Source organism: Chelmon rostratus, chromosome 7 (genome assembly GCF_017976325.1).
Source record: "Chelmon rostratus isolate fCheRos1 chromosome 7, fCheRos1.pri, whole genome shotgun sequence".
In the NCBI taxonomy this organism is placed as follows: domain Eukaryota; kingdom Metazoa; phylum Chordata; class Actinopteri; order Chaetodontiformes; family Chaetodontidae; genus Chelmon; species Chelmon rostratus.
Genome location: NC_055664.1, coordinates 5203135 through 5230283, shown reverse-complemented (window position 1 = coordinate 5230283; position 27149 = coordinate 5203135). Strand labels below are relative to the sequence as shown.

At 43.1% G+C, this 27149-nt stretch overlaps 1 protein-coding gene across 1 annotated transcript in view; it reads right to left on the bottom strand.

The window, feature by feature from the left end:
- Positions 1–2685: 2685 nt before the first annotated feature.
- clcn2c (chloride channel 2c) overlaps positions 2686–27149 on the bottom strand; it is a 150456-nt gene continuing 125992 nt past the window's right edge. The window contains exons 20-23 of the mRNA XM_041940199.1: positions 17561–17599; positions 15445–15549; positions 9850–9936; positions 2686–6804 (exon numbers count right to left, since the gene is read on the bottom strand). Coding sequence (XP_041796133.1) covers positions 6610–6804; positions 9850–9936; positions 15445–15549; positions 17561–17599 — 426 coding nt within the window. The 3' untranslated portion in view covers positions 2686–6609. The remainder of the gene's footprint in view (positions 6805–9849; positions 9937–15444; positions 15550–17560; positions 17600–27149) is intronic.

Sequence of the window (27149 nt, the reverse complement as noted above, 5' to 3'; positions counted from 1 at the left end):
TCCTGTTCATCTGATGAGATCTCTTTTAGCTCTGTTTTGTCTCCACCAACTCCTCAGGGAAATGTCACCTTAGCTGCTAAAAGCTCCACTGTGTTCACCAGCCAGTGGCTTAATATGTCTGTCTGAAACAAGGTTAATGATTGCGATCGATCATTTAATCCATTGTTCATATAAAATATTGATTAGCATCTTTAAACAGATCAAATGTTTAAATAGTACTAAAGAAAGTGTTCTTCACTATTTTTGTAGCTTGATAATAACATGCTAATGTCCAAGAAACATGGATGGCTAGTATGGTCGGCAGTTTGTTTGGTGAGTAATATGTTGTCAGCCGAAATGACATGAAGGCCAATGAAAGTAAGACAATTTTCCTTTTATCTAAAACTTAACCCTAAAACCAAGCAGTACCTCCTCCCTTTATCCTGAGTCCTTAACATTATCACACTGTGCTAATAATTCAGAAGCTAACCTATTATATCTGCGTGTCTATGTGCAGACTGGCAGACAGCAGAGATGTACATGGCATACTTTCTTTTGACATACTTTGTCTCCATGTTGGGAGACAGGGCATTGATGAAGACATATGTACCCACACAGACGGAGAGCAGAGTGCGACTGGCCCGTCTGCACCTCTTACCAGCAATTACATCAATCAGTCTCCAAGTACGACAAGCACTTCCTACACTGTAGCAGCTACTGGGAGGCAGGAAGACTTTTCCAGTGACACCTTTATTTAATATTCATCAGAAACGAGGGCTGCGTCAGCGCAGACAGATGGCGCTCAGCTCAACGCCGCTCAAGTGTTTCTAACCTCATTCATTGCAACGCACATGAGCGACAGCAGCCCTGCTTTGCACCGCCTCATCCTGGACTTTTCTGTCTCGGTTTTGGAGAACTTGCACACAGTCACTCACTCACTCACTCACTCACACACGCCCAAGTGTTGCATCACTACTGCTATTTACTGGATTATAGGTCTGCACCACAACAGAAGCTTCAAAGAAGTGCTAAGTGATCTGAACAGCATCCAGACACAGACGCACACGAGCAGGCACAACTCACTGTGTCTCCAGAGAAGCTCGTGCTCCCACCTGAAACTCACTGAGGGACGGAGCTGATGCCTACTTAACGAATGAACTCATTTAGCTCATTAAGCTTTTACCATTGCACTCTCCACCCATTACAGTCCAGATGCTCTCTCTCGTTCACACACAGCAAAACAACAGAATGGAGTGTGTGTGTGTGTGTGTGTGTGTGTTGTGAATGCGGATGCACCAGAAGGAGGGGACAGAAAAACACTGGGAGAAAAACAAACGCATCCGATCACGAAGTTGAGATGGTGAAAGAAGTGTTGTGGCTGCAGTTCATCGCAGGGCCAGCTGCTGCAGTTAGCACTCCCAATGGGAAAGCAGCTGAGTTGAGTTTAGAGCTGTGTTCCTCAAACTGACTCCACTGACTTCAATACTCTGGGATTTTTCATTTTAACATCACTTTATCAGCGGTATCGAACATAAAGGTTCACATGCCGGAGGACCCAAATAGTACCATGAGGTATTCTAACTCACTCTTTGAGAGGTGGAGCAAACCCTGAGGCTGGAAGTAGTCTCTCTGTCCTATTTCATACCTAGATCCTCTTAATAGTCTGCAATATGTAGCATTTTTTACCTTCATAATTCCCTTTTCATTCATGCATTCATGCAGCAACAGCGGTGGAGCTGCCATGCAAGGTGCTGGCCTGCCATTAGAAGATACTTGGAGTATTTATCAGAGTCTGTTTATATCACTGCATGTGTGCACACAAAAGTTGTAGAAAGTCTCCAGAGAGATCTGAGAGGTCTGACAAAATGCCTCAAGTGATGTCACTTGAGTCCGTGTTGGCTGGGTCTGTTTGAAAATGAGAAAAGTTTGGGGCTGTGGGTTTAGAAAGAAGTGAGCTCACCAGACCTCTGCTGTCTGTTCCACAGCTCTGCTGCAGAATAGCAGCTCTGGGCTACATTAGCTGCTTGCGTAACACCCAAATCTAAGACGGAGCTGTTGACAGGTGAGTTGCATTGTGGGTGGGCGGCAGGATTTTTACAAGGATGGAAAAAAAAATATGTTGATCTATAGTTCAGCTGCATCAGTTTTGTTCCTTTTTTAAACCCCTTCAGACCCGATAAACACCTTCTACATGCTCCAATCAACAATATCTTTGTTTGTGTCTGAACAAAAACTGCATCTTTGTGCATTTTCCCAGAAAAAAAAGTCTTGACCAGTGCAGAGAAATACAATCTGACAGATTTGAAATGTGCAGTAAGAAATAGACATCATTAAATGCTTTACTCCTTATTCAGTGAGTTGGGCTGGGGCAGACTGAATTTTAGGGTATTAACATGGACATTGCAGTAGTGTCTTTATGCAGGACCTCTCATCCAATCAAAATGCAGGATTAGCAGCAAATGTATGAAGCTTTTGACTCCCTCTGCTATAAAAAGATTTGGGACAAAATGAACTAATTTGACGATTATTGTGGCATCACTGTGTTGGCTTCCCCACTGGGAGTATCAGCGGAATACAACAACAACACTCCAGGTGTGATCCAGCTGTTACTGAAGGGAAGGAGGACGGACAGGAACGAATCACAGCAGCAGAATAACACGAGATCCAGAACAGAGTCATCTTCAACGACACACTCGTTTGTTAAAATCTCATTTATTCATCCCTGATATACAAAACAAGGTTTCATTTTTCTGTGTGAAAAATAGCTCTGGATTTTGTTCAGCTCCGTCTGGTGTGGCCCTCGGGGTAGTGGGGGCCTCCAGTATGTACAATGTACAGTCCCTAAGAGCCCTAAGGAGTGGATAAAAGATAACCCTCAGCAGCTGATGTGAGGATCTGGTCTTATCAAAGCCCCTCAGACTAAAGAAGAGGATAGAGAGGACATGATAAAACTGACTCAGCGCCAGTGCTTAAGGGGGGAGGTGGGGGGGCTTGTATGAGAGCGCCAGCTACAGTCCATGCAGCAGGATCCACCACAGAGCCTTTCAAGACCACACGGGGAAGGTTTCCCAAACTAAAAATGAGGAGTGGAAGCTATTTCTCTTCATGAACAAAGGCTAAACACCTAACAGTGTCCTTAAACATCTTAATGCTGATTCTAGTGAGACTCTGATAGCTTTTACTGAGGCTTTTGGGAAACCTTCCCCCTCGAGCCGCCATTCAAACATCACTTTATCACACACAAGCTCCTGTGTGAGCGTCGGTTCTCCTCATATACATACATCTTTTTACACTTTTCAGGTTTCTTTACAAAAATAAGGTTATCTTGCATTCATGTCATCAATTAAAACTGGGTTACAAAGTGAAATGAACAACCGTTATTGCACAAATTGATTACCTACAAGTAGATCATTCATAAAAAGAATGAGAAACAAGAAATTGTACAACTTCTACTTTGATTAATACAGACTAATAAATATGCGTCTACCTCGGTCTATATCTGTCTGGTAGCAAATGAGATGAAAAACTCTGAAACGTCTGCGGAGGGGAAGGCTCTGGCAGAAGGCAGAATAATGAAAATCGATTAAAAGCACAAACAAATGAACAGAACCAAATCGGACGAGTGGATCTCAGTCAGTCCCTGGGGCGAGCAGATGGGGGGGTTGTGACGACGACAGGTTGCCATGGTGATAATTGCACACCGCGCTAACACATCATCCACCCCGCTTACATATTTGTGCGTGTGTGTGTGTGTGTGAAAAGTGCCTGGTCTACATGCGTATGACTAAAAAACCAGATCCAAACACTTAGGTGTCGATTGCTTATTGATAAAGAAGAGCTGATGCAGGCACTTGTGGAATGAACATGTCACCAACAGACCACATGCTGGTCCCGTCAACATTAACTTCCCTCGGCTTCACAATTACATTTCTTTTTTGCTTTCCTATCAGGCAGCCATCGTGAGCCTTCACGAGCCTTCACCCTGTTAGTGTTATTTGCGCTTTACAAATAAATGTCTTAGAGAGTAGAAATATATCAGACAGCATGTCAAAAGATAAAAAAAAATAAAGGATTATGCATCAAAATCAAACTGTAAAATCATCAAATGTGGAAAAAAATACAAAATATCATAAAACAAGCCTCCAAAATCTCTTTCAAAAAGAGAAGAGTCAACAATTTCAGATTGGTTAAGACATTAAATTATAATTTTATATTACAGGAATGATGTTAAATATATTAATCTGTAAGCATAACTTTGCTAACCCAAAGACCCATCCCCAGTTCAAAAACAGGCAATGAATAAAGCTCATTGGATGAATGGAAGATGCCAATCAAAGTGAAATCATCTGACACTAGAAGTATAAAATAAGATACTGTAAAGACACATAACATACAGGCACAAGATGGCAAACATACTAAGACACGACGTCATTCACTTGGCCCGTATTCATTTCCGTCAAGCTTTTCTTTTTGGTACATTTTGATCATATAAAACAAATCTCTCATGCACTCTGTCATGCAAAGCCATGCTGTTTTACTGTCTCTTCTACTTTCAGTGGCGCGCAGCAAGACAAGACACCACCAAAAATCAAATCCATGCCGGAGATCAAATGCTGAAAACCACTATGAAGTCGGGTGTGAATGCATATTTAAGGCATCCAGACAGTGGAGCTAATAGACAGTAGTGGACATCCGTTTTCAAAAAATGAAAGAAAAAAGATGGAAAGAAGAAAAGGAGTGTGTCTTACAGGACTCACTGCATCTGGGGTCAGTAGCCCACATAAGTAAGAAATGGGAGTGGAAAAGATGGAGGGACGGAGGAGAGGGAAAACAAATCAATGTTTTTCAGTCGAGTAGCAGAGAGCGCACCGAGGAGCCTCGAGCATTATGGCGGACATGAATTATTAAACACACAGCACGTATACGCTGTCTGTCATGTCAGACCGCTCGCTGGATCAGAAACCATGCTGTCGTTAAGACATTAATGGCTCAAGTTCCAGGTTTTATCAGTCAGCCACGTTGGGCGAGTAGCTGGAGTGATAATTCAGCAATTTTGACTTATGCTGGCAAACAAGGTCAATTCTTAATGGTCCGACTGCATCTCTGACCACTCATTATCCGCCACATATGGATTTCCTTTAGTGTTTTTACACGGCGTAATCTCACTGGATCATGCCTCGGTTCACTCAAGCTAATCAAGCTGCTCACATGCTGTCATCTGGTGCTGCATATGTTGACAGCAGTGTCTGCCTAAGCCCTGGACCATTACATCATATAGCTGCTCACATGCTGTCATCTGGTGCTGCATATGTTGACAGCAGTGTCTGCCTAAGCCCTGGACCATTACATCATATAGCTGGTGGTGGTGGTGGGGGGCACTGCATCTGATAGGAACGGAGGTCAGCTAACGTGGAAATCAAAGGCAGATTGATGAGAGGGCCCAGAGCAGCTGGTTAGGTAATGATGTGTTCATTCTTTCAGCCATCCATTCGCCGCCTGTTCTCCGTCTCTCCCTCGCTTCCTGGCCTCTCCATCCGCCAACCTTCTCTGGAGCGGTTATTAAGAGCTATATTTAGATAAGCAGAGAAGCTCGACTCTCGGAGCGCATCGCCGCCGTCTTGTTTGCGTGTGTCGCTGTGTGCCTGTATGATGTAAGGCCGTGGATACGGTGTGAAAGGAGTGCGGGTTATGAAGAGGGCTACAGGTGCTTCCATCGCTGCCCGCACTGCAAGTCTGCTTGCATAGACTGTTCTCTCAACCTGACCGTTAAGACTCGCAGTAAAGAGATGAGAAGACCAGGGACAAGAGGCGTAATGGAAGCAAGAAAAACAGGAAACTAAGGCATCTGTCCCCTTAGTCCAGCGCTTGTCAGTGGGTGCGATGACAAATTCCAGTTAATCCCAGACCACCTGATCAGTTGGAAATACAGTTATTGGATGGAAAACAAAGACTGAAATGTGTTCTAAAGGCAATAAAAAAAAAGGATCGCATAAGAAATAGTCGTTTGCTACCACCCTCTTCACGCACACTCACATTTTCTCTTATCAATCAATCAATCAATCACACACTCACACTTACAGTACAGGCATACATTATTCCTCCTTGTCATCAATGCTGAATTCAAGTGGAAGACGCTTTCCAAAAGCTAACCCGACTCTAAAGATACACAAGCTCAACAAAGTCTGCTAAAAAACAAAAATCCCTTTTTTTAAGACTCCAGCCCATTCCCAGTCCCCAACGTCTCCCCCCTCCCACCGATCCACATTCGCTCTGCTGTGGGTTTTCCCGAGGGTGAGTGGAGAGCAGGGCACAGGTCGCGTTGTGTTCCACTCCGCCGTGCAGTGTCTGGCTTGGTTAGTGCAAGACCCCTGGGGAAAGCACTGGTGGGTCCGTGAAGCAAAGTGGATGGAGGAGAGAAGGAGGAGTAGATGAGCGGAGGAGTGAGGAGTTACGAAGAGGCTGGCGTAGCAGTAGAACTCTTTCCAGAATTAAATATTGATCCTAAGCCCTGAGGATTTTTGCATGTTTGTGGCTTTGGGGGATTAAAGATCTCAATGCCTCCTCCTCCTCCTTCTCCACCGGCTCTTCTTCTTCTTCTTCCTCCTCCTCCTCCTCCTCGTCCGCTTTCCCTCACTGGGATTTCTCGTCAGACTCGGAGGGGGTGTGTTCGCGGGGCAGCGACATGCTCTTGTGGCGATCCCACAGCTTGTGGAGCTCGGTGGCTTCGTTCTCGCTGCTGCTGGTGCCGCTGTCCCGGAAGCTGGCCAGAGGAGGACGCACCTTCACCCCTTTCACCGTCACAGAGCCCTCGATGGCTTTGCGGAGCTGGATGGAGAAAGACCAGTTAGAGAGGAAGCCACAAAGAGCGCCTAGGCAGGGAGCAAAAACCAATCCATCTGTTGTGAAAACCCAACATAGTCGTATATAAATAGATATCAAATACATCACAGTTTTCCATATGCATGTCAAAGTGAAACAGAATTAAATCGCTAAACATACATTTAAAACTTAGATAACGTCAATCTGTATAATTCCCATGTTATTATAGCACTACAGGATCATTCTTGCTTTCAGCCCTTCATAGCGGTGTACACTGCTTTCTGCTACAGCATCTTTTTTTGTAACGCTACAACTAGAAGTTGAATGTCCAAAATACTGGACATAGAGGCTTTAAATGGGACACAAAACACCACCCGCAGCTTTGCAACCGGATGCTTCATGGATGAACGATTCCATTATCACCTTATTACCAAAACATTTTCTTGTTCCACGTAAAGCAAACTGGTTTATTTTGAGGCAAACCCTGCAAAGAATTGAAATGGGTCCCTGATCCACACTACATGCTAATTGGCATAGTGTAATGTTTTAGCAGCTAGTCTACAAAAATAATGAACACATTTAACCGTTTTAGACCAACAGCTACAATATGTGCAACATCAGACGGAAATCAAGCCGCACCTTTAGAACGGCAGAACCATTAAACTTCATCAAAATGTCTTTCTTAAGGTCTAATATGGATTCTTTGTTTTCCTCTTTGGAGCCGTTTCACACCACCCACACCTTCTTTTTTCATTTCCACTGAACAGTGCATCGTGCATCACAAGCACTGAAAAACCGCCTGTATTTACTTACTACATGTACATATTACATAATCAAGATCTGCTCAGAATTAGTAGGTAGTATTTTTGTTTTAAGACAAAATAAAGTAAGGCTCTTGGTGGATGAATCGTGCTATTTTGTACACAGGCTCTTATTCACAGTCCCTTGTTATGCTGTGCTGCATTCAGTTCTGGCATGGGTGGCCCCAGTGGAAATGGAACTGCTAACCCCGACGCTGTACAGTGCAAGATCATGTCAGTAGTTTACAATCTGATGCACAGGCACACAAGCCCTTTCCATTTTCAACTGGAATCTCTTTTCCAGAATGAAATGAGGGAAAGCTCATGGTCAGAGGGGGGGGGGGGGGGGGTGTGCTGGAAAGTGGGGTCAGTGTGACTTTTGCTGCTGTTTGCTGAATCATTTCACAGAGTAAGAGGAGGGAGAAAGGAGAGGTGGAAATGAGAACATTTGTTAATCTCTGCAGCTCCCCTCGCCACCTACGCTCGTCAGAAACCGAAGCAGATCAAAAAACGCCCGCTCACAGGGTCAGACCTGCTCCTGCCACAGCGCCGACTGCAGTCTGCGCTCAGACATGTTCTTAAAAACTGACGATTCATGAGAGGAAATCACAATGGCTGAGACTGACCGAGACGAATAATTTCGCTAAAGGATTAGACTTGGCCAAACAAAATGAAACGGACTATTGCTTGAAAGCATCTTTGTGTTCGCGAGGACCACCTACAGATCAGCAGCATGTGGTCCATGTCAGCCCAGACTGTTACGATGTTATCAGAAGACTTCCTAATGTCTGAGGAGGAAACTCCAGACCAAACACATTTGATTTGATTTCATTTTGGATGCAGGACCACCAGACTAAAACAAATGGTATACTCTTTATATCTGTTCATTCTAAATCATTTCTTGAAAGTTTCCTGAAAAGAACTGAGTGACTCTGTGCCAGTTTTAGGAAAAATAAGGACATGGTTCGTGTTAGCCTTTTATTTCAACTGATAGCTTACCATCTGAACTGTTTACTCCCTGCTTTTAGCTGTATACCAACCAACTAGCCATTATTTGAGCCTCTGTTTCGACTTCTCTCCTTGCTTGCTAACTCGTTTTTACCTGTCAAAGGGCATTTGAATCCAGCACTTTGTTCATGTATTACTTGAAGGATATGGACGCATCACTTCACGCCCTCTCCATTACAACATGAAGTGTTCATTTAGACATCCCAGCCTCCTCCTTCTGTCTCTATGTAAAGGCACGAGGCGCTCCCTGTTTTGGGGAAATTAATTTTATTGAAAGGGAAAACATGCTCATCTTGTATTTTTGTTATTTAGAACATTGGATTTGTATGACCTCTAAAACCTAATTATCAAATCCATTTGAAAGAAACACATTGGAGCTACGTGAAAGTTTATTGCGACTCTCTGAGGTCTCTTTTCATCCCATCCCTCTCTGCTCTCTGTGTGAGAGAGTATTGGCCGAGCCAAGCTTGTTATTTGGCTGATAAGGTGAAGGATTTGGGTGCTACAGATGCTGCACAGCCCTGAAAAGAATAATGTGTGCATGCTGCAGGGTGGAAAACAATGCACTATAATCAAGCACACACACACATCCCTGTGATCCTCCTCTTCCATACGGCCCAGCCAGGCTGTGATATAACAGCGTGTCTGTGTGACAGACAGGCAGACTGCGAGAGGCCGGGCTTTATCTGCCTCGGCTGGGTTTTTGTCTGCTGGTGGAACGCAGAACAAAAAAGCCTAAATGTCAGGGACAGGCAAGCAGCGCTGCACTTAGCAACAATCCTCTCACCACTTCCTGGCCAATTCACAAAGAGTGAGGGGTTTTCGTTTGTTTGTGAGGCAGGCGAGATGGAAAAAGAGGGAGGGGGGGCGGAGAACAGACAGAGAGACAATAGAGAAAGACAGCAATATTAAGCAGCCTTTTGTCTGTCACAGCACATAACAGGCGGAGGGAGGAGGAATCATTAAAGTTGACTGAAATGTCTTTGTGTGTGTGTACAGCATGGTGACAGCACTCCTGATGGTATTGACAGTGATTTTGCAGTTAAGAAAGCAGTGAATATGCTGCCTGTATAAATGATGACAGTCATGGCTTTTTACACGAGGCTAGGCGTCGAACAAATTGACAAAAATTGGATTGTGAGTTTTGGCGCGAGAGGTATGAAATGAGTCATATAATCAGCACAATAATTATGTGAAAATGCTAAAGAAAACACCCCAAAGAAACCTGGAACAAGACCCTTACCTCTTTCAGGGAAACCACCCCGATGAGGCGTCCGATGCTGGTGACGTAGGCGTGGTCGAGGCCCAGCAGGGAGAAGATGGTGTGGGTCTGCAGGAGGAGAGCAGGAAACAACCAGTAAAACACTAAAAACAGGACAAACCAGAGACAACACCGTTCTGGGTTTCGACTTTAAGAAGAAAATGAGGCTCAGTTAGCGAAATGCACCTCTGACTTCAATTAGCCAACACTGACAACTTCAGTCACAGTGGATTCATTCAACTAATCAGACGCTGAATGTGATACGATCGCTTTGGGAAACATTCAGAGTCGTCCAGCTGCACTCTTTAAAACAGAAAAAAAAAACAGAATTGTTGAAAACCTTTTTAATCTGACAGGAAATAACTGAAGCTATGTACAGTACGCTCCGACCAAAGCCAGAACAGGAGAAGACTACAGTAGATTGTAGAGAAAGAGGCCCATATTAACCTGACTGTGGGGCAATGAGGAACCATGTTTCAAGCACAAGTTGTTCATCAGAACAAGAAGTAAGTGTAGAACACACAGAATCAACAGCCGATCAGACACTGGTGCATCACATCATAGTCAACATCTGGAGAAAGTGCAACAGAGCTAAAGGCAACAGCAGACGCGTAGTAGTGGAAAAACACCAAATAATCAAGGCAAATATTGAAACTGAGGATGAACAGAGTAGGAACCCAAACACAAAGACTGCAGGGAGTAAAATAAGAAGTAAGAAGATGATCTGAGTGGGTGAATGTGTTTCTTCAGGTCCCTCTTTCTGATTGAAAGCAGATCAAATGCTGCTCGGCTCTGGTGGCATCTTGCCGGCGATGTGCTTTTCGTTTAATGTAGAGGTGTGCTGGTACACTGGTTTGGCTGTATACTGGAGCTGAAGCTGCTCTCAGCCTCTGTTACAGTGGCTGTTTTCAGAGGGTGAACGCAGCACGGCGCTCCGGCCTTCATGAGCACTTTCAGCAGGGCCAGTGGCGCCGGCTCCTAGACAGTGTAGCCTTACGTGGCCATGGCTCGCTATGCTAACATTAACTAGTGTATTAAATTATTTTATTTTGCAATATTCAGTTCACTGCTCAGTGTTAGGCTGATTAAAAGCAAGCATGGTGAGGAATATTATGATAAAACCAATTAGCAGGATATTTTGGTCCACAACAAACTGGCACATCTCTCCTTTCATGTTGCCGCTGTTCTAACATTTTACAAACTAGCTGGCAGATAAACTGGAGCACCACTTTATTTGGTAGTAATTTGTGATATTATGTTATTATTAGTTATATTTTGCAGTGATGTTTGTGTAGAACCTGCAGACTTGAGCCTCTACTAATGATGTTGACCACACATTAACCAGTGACAGCTGTCCCACGAATGAGGTCAAGTGCAGGTTAAAGACATTAAAGCGTGCTGAGTCCCGGGTGTAAAGGGGATCTCAAGACCAGTTTCTGATAATAGCGTTGAAGTTAACTTCATCATGTACATTAGTTAAGTTGAAGTGGTGAATGAGCCAGCCTGTACTGACGGTGGAGTGGTGTTTAGTATCATACTTCCAGAGAAGGACCAATTGTCAGTGATTTGTGATTCATGATAGAGGAATTTATTTGCCTTTTAAAAAAACAATATGACTCATTTCTATGCAGCCCAAATAACAAAAAGAACAGTGCTAGAATATTCTGTGAACACTGGGGTTGTCATTATGTGTCATTAGTGTCATATATGTCTTTATTCTTTTTCAGCTTCTTCGTCGGGTTTCACATGTTTCTATGACCCCGTTCTGCTCTATTTATACTCGCTGCCCTATTAGTGCTGTATTTGCTGATGCCATGACTCAGTTTCCCCACGGGGATCATTAAAGTTTCATTTAATCTTATCTCCACTGCTAGAGTTACCGTGGAGGAGTGGGGCTGCGCGGAGCTAAAAGCAAAACGAGCGAGAGGTCAAAAACTTCAGGGGAGGATCAGAAAGGTTGCAGGACTGACGCCAACTGGACTTCTTGTTCTAGACCCTTTTAGTGTTTAATGGGACTTTCTGCTTAGCCAGATTGGGCATTTGGGAGGTCTGAAATTGATCCCACTGTGCCAAGCAAACGGAAGCGGTGCCAAGAAAAAGATTGTTAAGTGTTTTTAGGCCGGGGCCAGTCGTAATGTAATCTGGCAACAAGTTTCCCCACAGGAGGATATAGTAGCCTCTCTGGGGACAGAGTCAGCTCACCTCCCATTCAGCCCATTCACATCTATTTAAACTGTAATTCACTGATTAAAGGTGCTGCAAATAGCATTTTAGGATCAATTGATCATCAGCACAGTGACGTGAGACATCGGAGACTCTAAACAAACATGAGCTGGACCAGCAGACCTCAGCTTCTACAAAGCATTTGCACCAAATTTTTGGGTCATATTTGGTGTCTGTCCTCTTTAATCATAAAGTGAAAACCTTTGGCACAAAAGAACAGTGGTATTGGAAATATGGTCATAGAGCTTCATTTAGAGAAGCGCTGCCAGTGCCAGAGGCTCTCCCATTCTGCATGTTGATGGTAATAATATTGATTGAAGTTAGTTTGCCAACTTATATAATGAAATTTAAAAATGATACTGGTGCACATTTAAAGGGTCGACTCACCCAAATTACAAAAAAACTTTCTGCCTAGGCCTTGAGAAATCTGTCTCCACTGACCCAGAGCTATCTCCAGGACAACAGAGAGAATAATGGTGCTTCCCAAAATGTCAAACTATTCTTTCAGAAAAATCTACAGCAATTTAGCTGAGGAAGTGTTTCTGTCACTCTACAATATTTTTTTGGTTTTTTGGAAAGACCTTTTAATGAGTTTTGAGGACTATCCAGTGTATCTGGGACACTGTTTATAAAAAGACAAGTCGTTGGAAAAAAATGTAAGTGTTTCAACTGATACGAACTATAGTGCAATCCCCTTGATTGTATTTGGGTGGAGAGAGAAACCTGAAAGACGGACATCTCCAAAACTCTGTGAGCATTATCTCAATAGTGCCTGCATGGCTGGATAGTTCCCACAAGAGGTAACTGAGAAAAAAGCTAATTAAATTTGAAAATCAAATCAAAGGAACAAACTGAGCAAATGAGTGAAGAAACGTAACAAAAGCAGATCACAAGGGCTCACGGAACGGTCTGCTGAGTATGAAAATGATGTGAATCATATTCTGTGGACGCCACAGTCACCAGATCAACCCCACCGAACGACGATGGGAGATTTTAGATTTCACCACCATCATCCAAACACCAAATGAGGGATCTTGGATCTGTGACAAGGACCACTGAAGCTATTCTGTAATTTGTCACGTGTTCTATCTTTTTTTTATTTTTGATGCTATTTATTTTGTACGGAATATATGCAATAGCTGAAAGAGTTCTTTTCTTTGATGAAAATCTACAAAATGATGGAAATGTACGTTAGCCACTACTGGAAATGAACAGACAGCAGCCCTCGGCCAACACCCCGACCACAGTGACTGACTGCAGAAGCACATTGTCATGTAAATATTCCAAGAAACAGATTTGTCCGTTACAAAAGAGCCCACAGACAAACACAGAAAACAACAACAGCAAAGTGCATGGGATAAATGGGAGTTATATCCAGACAGATTGAGCATGAGAGCAGGGAAAGATGTAGAGAGAATAACTTCACTCTCTCTTTCTCACACACACGAACACGCACACTCACACGCGCGCGCGCACACACACACGCCTGCATACAGCAGCGGCAGTGGCAGCGGGCAGTGTTTAATATGCTGAAGGAGATTGTGCGTGGTATTGGCTTTTGGCAGTGTGCAGCGGAGGGAGGGGACTGAGATGGATTGGTGCAGGATCCCTCTCTTAAATGTTTAAAGAATATTCACACAGAGCCCAGAGAGAGAGAGAGAGAGAGAGAGAGAGAGAGAGAGAGAGAGAGAGAGAGAGAGAAAGCATTATGAATAGACAACATTACGTCCAGCAGATGGCAAGCCAGAAACAGTGTTGGTAGTGGTTTCAACATTGAGGGGTGTGTGTGTGTGTGTGTGTGTGCTGGAGATAGAGCTTTTTCAGGCTGTGCGACTGTGCTGCAGTAAAAAAACTAAATCAACATGAGCTAAAGCTCCTTTCTTCACGCTGCACTTTCACTTCCTCCTTCACTCTGTGGGGGAAAAACTGGCCTGATGTCGTGTGTGTTCTTTTCAGTGTCTGCATTCTCCTTCAACGTCTCTGCACGCCACAGGAGCACCAGGAGTACCCCGAGTATCGGAACTGGCGGCACTTCACTTTCCAAATGCTACTGTTCTTGTTGGGGAGTCAACAATACTTCCTTCACATAGAGTCTTCGGTATAATAGAAAAGCTTTCCATCAGGCAGAGGAATGCCTTTTGACAATTTGCCCAGTCATAGTGCCTCTCCTCCACCCACAGGACTCTAGCACTGTAGAACTTTCATGGACTGTTAGTGGCATGAAAAGTTATAATAATATGTAATAGACAGTCCTGATGGGTGAAAAATCTGTTTCCCTTCTTTCAATGTACCAATCGATTGAAAATGTCTACAAAATGTTCTCAGTTTTTTCAAGTGCAACAATAATCTGTTTGACCACTAAATAAAAACATAACTTATACCATAACTTAAAATACCTTGACTGTTGGCTTTCAGTGCATAATTGTGATCACATTACATTACTATTTGAAGGATAGGCATCTTGTGTTGATCAGTAATTCCACATTTTAGTAAAGAAAATGTGGAGTTCCCCAAGGCTTCATTGTTGGTCCTCTTCTGTTCACCATCTAAACACATTCACTAGCTCAGATTACAGAAAACAACAAAATATTTTAGCATAATTACGCAGATGGCACACAGATTTATATAACGATATTACCAAATGGCTACAGTCCCATACAAGCACTGAGTGCATAGAACAAATACAGAATAAGAAATGTGCGCGTGTTTTGATCTTTAGTAGGCTCAACTACTGTAGTGGTGTGATTGCAATTCTTTCTAAGAAGTCGAGCTGCAGCTCATGTAAACATGTAAAACACAGAATAACTTCTCTAAGAAGTCCAAGAAAGTGGAACACATCATTCCAGTTGGCTCCCTGAAGATTGGATATTTTGCTCCAACTGCCAGTTTGTTTCAATCAAGGCTTAATCAAGAACTTTTGTGCTTATCACTGCATTTTACTAAATAAAATCTGGGAGTGCACATGCACTTTGCACTGCTCTGCACGCCTGCTTTATGTTTTATTCAGTTTTAGCTAATTTTTTATTCTTTTATTTTACTATTATATTCTATAATTTTATGTCAGCTTGTGTTTCTTCTAAATCTTGTCTTAATGCCCTTTTAAATCTTATACATATTACTTTGATTTGTGTTGTTGTGAAGAGATGCTATACAAACTTGCTTTCCCTACATGAATTAACACGTGCCGATGAACTTGTTTCCATAATTGAAGCAATTGGGGGTACTGTGTTTAGTTGCTTTTATCAGCGTGGATAAATGAAAACACAGACCTAACTAAAGACACACACACAGTAGCACGGACACACATTTACGATACACACAGAGTTTGAACAACAGCAGTATTTACAATCAGACCTTATGCAGCGATGTGCGCTCCACCAGCTGGAACGGGGCGGGGTCGATCTTGCAGTTGTTGAAGTTGACCTGCTCGTCAAGCTGCATCTCCTCCCACTCTGCAATCTGCAAAACACACCGAGGAGGAGGGAGTTTGGGGATGAGAGATAAACGTCAACTGCCGGCAACAAAAGAGATGTGCTTCTGTGGACAGTGCCGTTTTGATCACTCAATAAAGAAGCAATCAAATAAAGTGTATCGTATCCAATTCATACCAGAGGTAGGTGACACTAACTTGACTTTAATCTTCAATAAAATGTTGACTCCTGGTGTTACAGCCTGGCTTTGTTGGCCAAACATTTATCTTTTTGACTGTCTGACTATAAACTTGGAGTGACAGTGAGCATAATGGACGCTGCTAGCAGACGATGTCTTTATGCCTGGTGTCAGTCGCTAATCAAAAGGCAAAGGCATCAAACCACCCCATACCACCTTCTGAAAAATCACCTCCCTCTGATAGACAATCAATGGACCGGGCGCCGCACTGAATGACTCCATAAATCATACCAGACCCCCAACGATGGGCAGTGAGGAAGGTGAATCGCGAACAAGGAAGGGAGATGTAGCGAGAAGCAGTGACATGGCAGACGTATGAGCGGTGAACGATGAGTGATTCCGAGAGACAAAAGAGGGCATGGAGGGAGAAAGTGTGAGGAATATGAGGCTGACAGAGAGGAAATGAGAGGTGCTGTTGATGGATGAATTATGAATGATGTCATATCCAAAAATATAAGACTCCAGGGTAATCGGCCCGTCTGGGGTTATTGAGGAATCTGAGAATCCAGGTCTGCCATGGTGTGATGTAATCAGGTGAAAGATGAGATTCAAGTTAGGCAAACACAGGTTTTTGAAAACTGATAAATATGAATGAATATGATGATTCCAACAATCCAAAGTGGTAAGGCGAGGCGTAGTCTATGTTTCTCTGATTGTCAAACAAAAACAACAGTGGATTGACCCTATTAACAAGTATTGCCTGTGTCCACAGCCTTCTGCACCACAGAGCACTACCGTTGTCTGGGTGACATGTTCCTTCATTACCACGCACACACACACACACAGGTTTATTTTGACTAAATAAAACATTCACTGTCCTGCTGCAGGAAATACCTGCTGGAGCACCGAATTTGGATTAATCCGCTGCTGAAAATAGTCCTCAACAAAAACACAATTTACAGCTATTTGAGTAAGATCTGTTTAAAACTATAGTGACTAGTTGTTTTAATTACTGAGACTTAAAAATAAAACTACATATTTGACCAGCTTTATTTACTTACTAAGAAATAATGACTCAGGACTGAGTGCAACAGATGGGGAACTGAAGAAAGCAAACAGATAGACTGATCAACTGTTGGTTTTGGTGTTTTCTTCTTTTCTTTCAAATTGTTAACAGTAAGAAGAATACAGAGTAACACCAGCCTTATCCTTTCAATACTTAAAATGTGTCAATTTCCAGTGATACAGTGCTGCCACCACAATTTTGTTGTTGTGCTCAAAACATCATTTAGACCGACGGTCACAGGGCCTTCATAACTGAACTTTATCAGCTTGCAGCTCCTACAAGCTTCAATGCCATATTTTAAAATAAAATGCGTTTAAATTGAAATGAAATGAAGAATAATAATAATTTTAGGCAAAAGAAATGGTCAAAATAGAAGCAGCAAACACCAAGATATACTGACTTTTAGTCCCTACCATGGAGCAAGCTTGATTCAAACACTTGAGCCTTCATTTCCCATGATGCAACTCAATAGTGTCCTTTATTAGACTCTCAGAGTGGTAAACACCCCTATCTGGGATATTCGATGCACCCACTGCCTGAGCTGAAATAACCTAGATGACATCACTATGACATCATCAGGGTTATTTTTTGGCACCAGGCATTATCCAGCTGTTTTCGCAGGCTGAGCAGCATTCCCAATTAAAGCAGTGCATCTTTAAAGAATTAAACCCTTGAATTATAGCATAAAGATATATATAATCATATATACATGCAAAAACCAGACACAACAAGTGTGTGTGTGTGTGTGTGTGTGCGTGTACACCTGTTGCGTGTCTGTCTGTCTGTCTGTCTTACCTCTCTAATAGTCATGTCATCCTCCACATCTCCGTCGTCCTGTAGACAAGAAGCGACAGGAGAGCAGTCAGTACACAACACAAAGCTATCCTGTAGGTGCATTAAACAGTCAATGAAGACCCCAAACATGTACTACACAAACACACAAGCAGTGATGGAATAGTAAACAAATGGTAGATAAACAATTACAAAACATTTACTTGTACTGTTCAACTGTGCCCCCAGCACTACATCTGTGCACTGAAGGTGAAACGACATATTGAAAAACACATAATCACCAATGCAGCACATCATAAGTGTTATACAGCGCCGCCGTCTTGAGACAGATGGACAGAAATGGAATGAGTGACTAAAGGAGCGACTGCAGCACATTTAATGAGTGCGGGGGATGTGATGTATGAGATGTCAGAGCAGATGATCATTACAATGATGGATCCGCAGCGCAGTCAGAGCTCACGGCTCATAAATGACAGGCCGACGCCGCCGACGCCGTTTGACAGGCTGGAGTCAAACTAGCAACCCCGAGCTGTTGCAGAGAAGCACTGAGAATACTGGCCGATGGAAATATACAGCGGAGTCTGTGAGAGCATTACCGCAGGGTGTGTATGTAGCTCTGTGTGTGTGTGATGGGCTGTGAAATACAATTTCAAAGTGTTTAGTCATGTGCTTGTGTACAGGTATTTACTTTCAATCGCAGGATGGAATGCAGGAGAACATGTGTCTGAGTGTGTGTGTGTGTGTGTGTGTGTGTGTGTGTGTGTGTGTGTGTGTGTGTTGGAGAGAGAGAGAGAGGCAGAGTGAGTGTGACCCAGGGGCTGATGAGAGCCCTGAGCTCATTTATCGTCATTGCTGCAGTGGCCGACCTATCGGTAACCCTAGCAACTGTTGCCGCGGCATAGAAAGAGGTGCCCTACTGTAGCTGTATGCAAGCAGAGGCCAGACGTGCCTGGAGTTGATGAGACAAAACAAACACACACACACCTACAGCACTTTATCTCTGCTGTCTCACTGCTCATTCTGCTTGTCACAAGGGCACTGTGAATGTCGCCAAGACACACTGTTGTTCCAGGGGTAAAATGTAAACTAAAGAACAGGAGGTGCGTGTGTGTGTGTGTGTGTGTGTGTGTGTGCAGAAGTGTGTTTTTTTTTGAGAGACAGAGAGAGACAGGTTGGACTGTGCATGCAAAATAGGTGCTTTCAGAGAGATTAGCTGCTCTATTAAGAGAGCAAATCTCTGCTTCTGGATACATGAGTTAGGCAGAAGTGTGTGTGTTCGCGCACGTGTGTGTTTGTGTGTATGGAAAGTGGGAGAGTGAACTTTGTCAGTCTGCATGCGACTGACAGTGAAATCAGAGGAACTGTGTGGGCATATTCAAATGAGATTTGAATGAGCATGTGGAGTGTGTGTGTGTGTGTGTGTGTGTGTGTGTGCAGGGGCATGTGAGAGGCAGAGAGACTCCAGAGTGCTGACAACAGGCTGATGAAGCTGTATTGCTTGCTACGCTGTTTCTGTGACCAGACAAAGATTAGAATGGTCCGTTGCTCTTCCGGCCCTCCCTCCCTCCCTCCCTCCTCCGGCAGCGATCCATATTTGCCTCTATCCAGCGACCCGATCACCCAATCAGTGGCAACCATCCAAGACTAGGTCAGCAGGGAACATATGCAATCTACCACCAAAGACTGCTGTATCATACACAGAGTTTTTTGATTGTGGAAATCTGGATAAAAAGGAGCCTCCCCTCCACAATACCACCTTTATTCAGCCTACAGTAGATGGATGGGGTATTTTTGCTGAAGGGAAGGTTTAGCACCTTGCTCTTCTAATCTAAATCCAAAATTTGCCTCTGAGTTAAAGTGTTGGCTCATCCAAATCACGAAAAATATATTCTGTCAATGCCCCCTGGTGACGAGGAAAGTTTCCATTTTATATCTGGAAATTCTGCTGCAACCCTAACTTAATGGAAGTGAAGAGAATTTTATCAGCAAAGTCGGATTCCTTCACAAGCAACGCATTCAACAACAACGACAAGCAGATCACTGAACTCACGAGGCTTGTGTCAATAGGTTTTTAGAAATCCAGTGAAAAACAGTGTATTTCAGCATAGGCTGCATCAACGTGGCTGAATAAAATTTCATTTGTGCTGACTGAGGTATTCAAAAATGGCATTTGAAAAACTCCACTACTAGTTAATTTCTTTATATTAGGTCAATGCAATGTTCATTGGTTTTGTCGCTGTCTGTGCTGCTGCTGGGACCGCTCATTTCAACTTTAACGATCCTACGATGTGCAGCCTGTGCTGGAGTGGGTCCTGCTTCTTTGACCATGTGTATACTAGAGTCCAACTCAGAAACTGGTTGGCTGATATTATCGGATGATAATCACTACATCACTTTATCATCTTACAGAAAAATGTGAATGACATGTGAATTGTGAAAAAATGTCGACACAGATGCTCTCAACACCAACAGAATATTAGTGATTGACTGTTATTGATGAGGCTGAGATGCTCTGCAGCGCCTGTTAGATGCAGTCTGTACAGATATAGGTGGACTCCTTGATGTTGGCATCAGCATCATTATCATTAGGACCCTACACTCTATCCTCTGACTAGCTGTTTCACTGGATAAACTGATGGCGAAAACTCTATCAAGTTAATCTCTCGTGCTAAATATAGTAATGTGTGTTTTTTCTCTAACTGCTGCCTCTACCACACGCTGAATGGTGCAATGGGGAAACATTGCAACAATAATTATTTATCACTAATGTGCAGGCAATTAGCAGGCTGATTTCCTTGCTGCTGATGTTCACTTTGCTCATTGCCTCAAAAATGTTATTACTGCCGTATCTGCTCGTCTGATTAGATTGCACAAACTTTAACCAAGTTGTGAAATAACATCATTAATGACTTTGTCCAAATTGCAGAGTTGTGAGCAATAATGGTGCCGCAGCAGCTTCTGGAAAAGTTGGGAACGGTGGGTAGTTAATCTTAAATATCGACTGCGCTGAGGTTGTGACCAAAAGGGGGGCTGTTTTCTTTTGTAGGTAGCCTACTTTTGGAGGTACAATGCCTTTTTGATGACTTAAAGAATAGTCATGGAAGTATGGAAGCTTTATATTATATTTGTATGGTGTCACTCTGCTGTGTTGTGATTGGTAAGAATATCTGTCTTTTATGTAATGTAAAGAAAATAAATAAACACAGGGATGTGGGAAACAGTAAGATACTGTTATGTTAGCAATTCAAGTAGATGGTAAAAAATGGTAAATTAATGCTACTGCAACCTGTGTGTGTGTCTCTCTGTGTGTGCACACACACTTGATGCCACCCCTGCAGAAAAGCCAGCCTTGACACAGGTACCAGGGGCCACCAAACACAAGCAACGCTGGCAGCACCTTGGAAACATGAGTGTTTGAGTGCCGCCAAACCTTTTAATATTGTAAGTCAAATTGCAGTCAGTATGTAACACTGATCTTCTGCAGATAAGTTCCCTCTCTCCTGTGTGTCTCTGTCTCACTGTTGTCTGAAATTATTCAGGAAACGCAGACTCCATCCTGTCCTCTGAATGTTCTGCCTAGTTGAAACCTGGGGGACAAGTTTAATGGAGTCAGTGTCTTTGTTCTACAGCTTAAAGCTTGCTTTCATCGAACCAGTTCTGACAGTGCTAACACTTGACCCTCATGCTTTTAATAATTTACACCTCATTTCAAAATTCCCTTTTCTTGCTATATGGTTATTGAAAAAACGTGTCCTATACTGGAATCTCTTTCAGATCATCGCAACACTGGGACCTTTAATCTTTTAGCCAGTTGTTAAAAGCCATCATTACTCGTCCTCTTACGGGTACGCATGGTATTTAATAAAGTACATCATTATGGCTGTCTTGAACACTGGGTAGGCATCTTCTGTGTTTGCTTTGGGGACTACAGATGCTGCTGCCTTTAGTTCATCTCATCTGGAATAACTTGTACCAGCTGTCTGTAAATCCATCACTTAGTTTGTGAGTCCACATCAAGTTCTCAGTAACTACTAGCTAGAGTAGTTTCAAGCTAAATCTCCAGTCCACTTCACACACTTATGCTACAAATGCATTTAAATTCACTACCAGCTGGTGGAAATCCAAGACATCAACTTGCGTTTTTATGCTGATGACACTACATATTTGAGCCGCGTTCTGAACAGTGAAAGAAAGCCATTGCACTTGCTTCTCAACGGCACATTAGCCATCTATAGCAGCATGTCCCTAAATTTTTGTGCAGCTGGATGCCAAATACACTAAAATGTGTGTAATAGGCCTCGGCAGTTGGAGGCTCCAGATGTCACAACAACTTAGCTCATTATCTCCCGATGGAGGGTAATTGTGAAATTCTGCAGCTATTTTTCATAATAATGTTGGATAATGTTGTTTATTAATTCCTTTACATTCATCTTTACAGTCTCTACAAAATGCAGCCAACACAGATGCAACTGGCTGTTCAAAGGTGGACAACTGACTGTATGCATATTTACTTATATATATATATTATCAACCAGTTCTTTACTTGTTTTGGTCCCTGGGTCTTGTTTTCTCTCACTCTCACAGTAGGTGACACTGACGCAGTGGAGTGTGAACAGCAAAACAGCTACTCAGAATCAAATTGAGGTAAGGAAGCTGAGAGAGGGCACAACACACACGCACGCACGCACGCACGCACGCACGCACGCACGCACGCACGCACGCACGCACGCACGCACGCACGCACGCACACGACTGTTAAGGCCATAAGCAAAGGGCGTATTCCTACGCGTATTTTTAACGTATTCCTCTACAAACACTGTCTTTTCTCTGTCGCATCATTTGTCTGCGTGTTCCCATGCCAGAGTGTATATACCATGAAAGACAGAATGTAACATACTCCCCAACGATCGAGAGAAACAAAAGAAGAAAAAAAACATAAAGAAATAAAGCAGGAGAAGCGAGGTGCCAGAAAAACGAGCCCACAAGCCATCATAAATAAAGCATGGAAGCATTATGAAGACGCAAGAGTGAGAGAAAAATAATGAGAAAAACAGCCAGGAGAGACTGGGAGGCTGGGCGGCATCATTTCTCTGAAACAGACTACTGATGTCATTTACCCTCCATCAATATTTCACCGCTCTAGATGGACGCAGAGGCAGGGACTGGAGCGGGGAGGTGGACAGATGACAGAGACACGAAAAGGGGAGGAGGACTTTGGAGAAGTGGTAAAGATGAAGGAAGAGCCTGCGGAGATTCAAGCAGATACAGTAACAAAGAACAACCGTGAGAGCGGAGCGGAGAGAAAGGGAGGGCAGAAGTAATAACTTGATTTCTCTTCCGCCGCGGGGGTGTAACTCAGAAGTCTTGCGAGAAAAAGAATGTATAAATTTGTTTGTCCATATTTCTGCTCAAGCCCACAGAGCCTTGACGGATTCACAGCAACGCTGCAACCCGCTTCACACTCTGCCACGTGCACTTATACACTGTTGAATGTTAATACCTGCTGATGAATGGGGAAACAAGCCCACGGGCTGTGTACTGTATATGCACACACACACAAGTGCTGCAGGGGTTCATTACCAATTAGTTCGCTGCAAGGCAATAACAACTAACATGCTTCCAGGCCCACTTAGCACATCCAAAACTTCATGGGGCTAATAATGAACCATCTGTCTCAGCACTGACCACCAAATATGCTCCTCATGGGTGCACTTAACATGTCACTGTACTTTATTTAATTACCACCAGCAGTGGCAGATAAGGGCCATTGCAAACTTGACTGGTGGCCGCCAATTAATTCTGAAAATGTATGTAGGGCATAAACTCAAACACAACCATAAAGAGGGGGGTACATTTAATAACCTTTAACATATTTGTCACCTGAGGTTAGATAGTAATGCTGAGGTTATGGCTATGACTTATGGGGTGTTACAGGAGCCCACGGTGACAAACTGAAGGCGCTCATTCATCTCTCACCCCAGGAAATGAGCGAATGGTTGCCACTGAGGCTGATCTTGACTGCTTAACTGTTTACTCAGGGATCAAAAGCAGCAGCATACGCAGGGGATGAAAGTGCTGGAATGTAACCGAGGATTAGAAAATTATATCACAACAGCTTTCACGTCATACTTTAGGAGATAGATTTGTACCCAGTGTGCTTAAATCTCTTTACTTAGGTTTAGTCTCTTTTTTTTTTTTATTAAAAATGTGTTTGTTTGCAGAGAAGGGGTGAAGGTATGAGTATTACATGATGAGTGTGTGACTGCAATAAAGCTTGATACAGGTATCAGTATCGCCAACACAATATATGGCTTTTGTTTCAAATCTGCCTAAAAAACAATACTTTATACAAATATCAAAGTGAAACAAAGTACCTGGAAAATAATGTCTCTGACCAAAGCCCACTAAGTATCTTGAAAGACTACGAAAATGTGACATTAACACTGATTAGTCAGCAGACCTGTGGACTGGATTCTGAAAGACAGAAAGGACTGCATCTCCTGTCAGAATCTTACCCAGGATTTCCTTTTAATTTCTGACTAAAATTACTCTCATTAATACTGTCCAATGTAGCCTAAATCATTTCTAACAGATGTGAGGCAGTGAAAGTTGCAGAAAGCTAGAAACCCCTGTTATAATTAGAGTGGGAATTGAATGGATGCTGGCAGATGAACTCTGTGTCGGCTGAAACATGTTTGTTATTTGCAGTGCAGTTCTTACCGGCGGATTTGAGGATTAAAAGCTTAAATAACCTCTAAAGTTGCTAGAAATCACATGAGGCCCCCATGTACAATTTGTCATGTGCGAATAGGGCTTTATTTTGTTGGGGGAGCCAAGAAACCCCGCACAGGACTCTTGGGTGTCCCTGAAGCCCGGTTTTATGGTACCTATGAACTAATAGGCTTAATAAAACATGCCCTTTGCCAGGAATAATGCAACGTGCTGTGGTGAATCAATAATGAGATGCTTCGGTGGTGTAATAGTTACTGCCTTTGAAAGTTTTTTTTTAAATTCAACTCATCAGGAGAATCAGTGAGATTCAGAGAAGTGACAGACTGCGAGCGTGACGTGCTCTTGCGTAGACATTGCCTCAAACACAGACACAGACCACGTAATGAGCGCAAAATGTGTGAAACTAGTACCCTTTGTTTTGATTAACCTTTTTCATTACTACAGTTGAAGGAATGTGTTTCGTCATTCACCTCAAAGCAAAGCTCCTCCGGTTTAGCACAGTCTTCGTCTTCGGTCTTTTGTTGCCACGTAACTCAACGTGAGCACTGTGTTGTCATGGTGTGAAATACACGCCCGAGGGTACGCATTTTACCTCGACAAATGAAAAAACACTCCCAGCGCGCCTCTTCTGTTACTAATTCTGTGCTTCTCTTTAGGCTCCTCAAGGCAAGTCTGGCTTCTGCTGCGCAACTGAGCAGCATGGGTTGTGCTAAGGAGCCAAAGAGAGACTCTGGGACCATTTTTTTTGGCATTTCATAGCCGAGACTGGTCATTTCAGAAAGCAACAGAAAAATAAGGCTGCATAGGTACTGAGGCTGAAAGCCCTTTGAGATCCATTGGACAAATTTGATGGGAGCAGCGCGTGATTTGAGAGCACCACCTTGTCGGTTTGTCAGAGTTTTTCCTTAATTAAAATGAGGACTTCACAGTGTAATCTATCAGCTGTATACTACACCTTCACGCATGGGCCTTGAAGCGATAGATGAAGAATGATCTAGCACCTCTCTGGGCTCGTGAATGATTGAAAATGTGCACAGACTTCAATAATTGTCACTGACATGTGGAATTAATGGAGCTCCTTAAGTTCCTCAAGTATAAATCACCAAAAGTGCTAATATAGCTTCACTGACACAATAATGACTGAGAATCAGAAGGAAGAATGGTGTGTTCTAGTACCATATTTATATTCAACTGATGCAGTGGGGCATTTCTATTAAGGTCTGTGGTTAGCATGCAGACCTAGCAACTTAGCTTTGGTAGACAAATCAATGAAGGTCGGCCGTGGCACTTGACAGTAGCTTTTTCAGATCGGTGTCTCTGAATTACATGACTTGTATAAAAAAAACACCGACTTTTCTGACTGGTAATGTGTTTTCAGAGTACATGCAAAGCAAATTTCAGACGGCCTGTGCATACATTGCAGAGACAATGGAAAAAAGTGAGCAGTGTTGGAAGCTACATTTTTTTTTTTTTTTTTTTAATAGTCAGAGAACTCCGCTGCTTAGTGGAATCAACATCTTGATAGCATGATTTTAAAAGTAGTTGTGCTACCAGACCACTACTGGGAAATGTAGCTGAACAAGCAGCTTCGCCACATGTAGTGTCACTGCCTCCCAACACTGGACACAAGTGGGCACAAAGAGACACACGTTTGCTGCAGGCAGTACGAACTGAGGCAAAAAACACATCTGCAAGAGCTGAAAATGTTTCACCTTGAGCAACAAATTTGGGATTATCCCAGAGAAAAGAGGAAAAAGGAGCGATACTGGTGCAAAATAACAGAAACAACTTCCTTCCATCGCATTAACTCACGCAGACAAATTCAACAAACTCCTGGTCTATGCATACATGGCTAGCTGTGTCTGTAAAGTCCGTAAATTGCTTGTTTGGGGTGAAAGTCAAATACGATAATAGCGCGAGGACGAAATTACCCATACCCTTTGGTATGAACACTCCTTTAAATGGTAAAAACGTAGCACCAAAGCTCATGTTTGTCTGATCTGTGGATGGTTAAGTGGCTCTAAATCAGTAGAAGCATACAGCAACATCTAACAGCTGTGATAGTACAAAGGATTGTCAAGGCAAAGATCCACTGAGTGTGTGAGTGAGTAAGTGTTAAAGTGCACCTTGTGTCTTGATACTGGATTGAAACAGAGGTGAATTGTTCAGAAGAACGTGGATAACATGCTCACCCCAGAGAAACTCTTTAAGCTGGGCGGTGGCTCCTGGTGAACGGAATGACATTATATGTGATGAATGAAAAACAATCTCGTGATGATTTGTAAACTTAGCGTCAGAAAAGATTCTGCATGAATCACTGATGCTGACAAACGGACAAAGATCAAACGTGTGAATGGATTTTGTCAGAGAGCTTGATTCTGTAATGTAACGGGGTTTGATTTTCAGAAATCGATGCTGTCTGATAATTCGTCATGCAACGCTGGATGTTCTTGTATGGTGGAATCATTTTTCTCAATTCCTAATCAGACTCTTGTTTCATTGATTGACATGCGTCGCTGCTGGAGCGTGTGCGGTTGCTGCATCCCCGTCTGTGGTCATATTTTCCAATACCTCGGCGGACTTCTCATGCATCATCATTTCATCTGAGCTGGAGCGCTGTCATACAAATACCTGCCTGCTCCTAATGAAGAGATATGCTTGCCCCCTGCGCATAACACATTAAATACCACAGTTTCTTTCACCAGTTACAAAAAATGCGATGGGATTTTGGGTCACTCCAGGAACGAGGCACGGCCTGCCCTGTGAGGCTGTCACTGATTGGACGCCTCAGGTGACACAGCTGATGATGGACAGCACAGCATGCTTGGTTGAACAGCCTCGTCCTTGTAGACCACTTGAC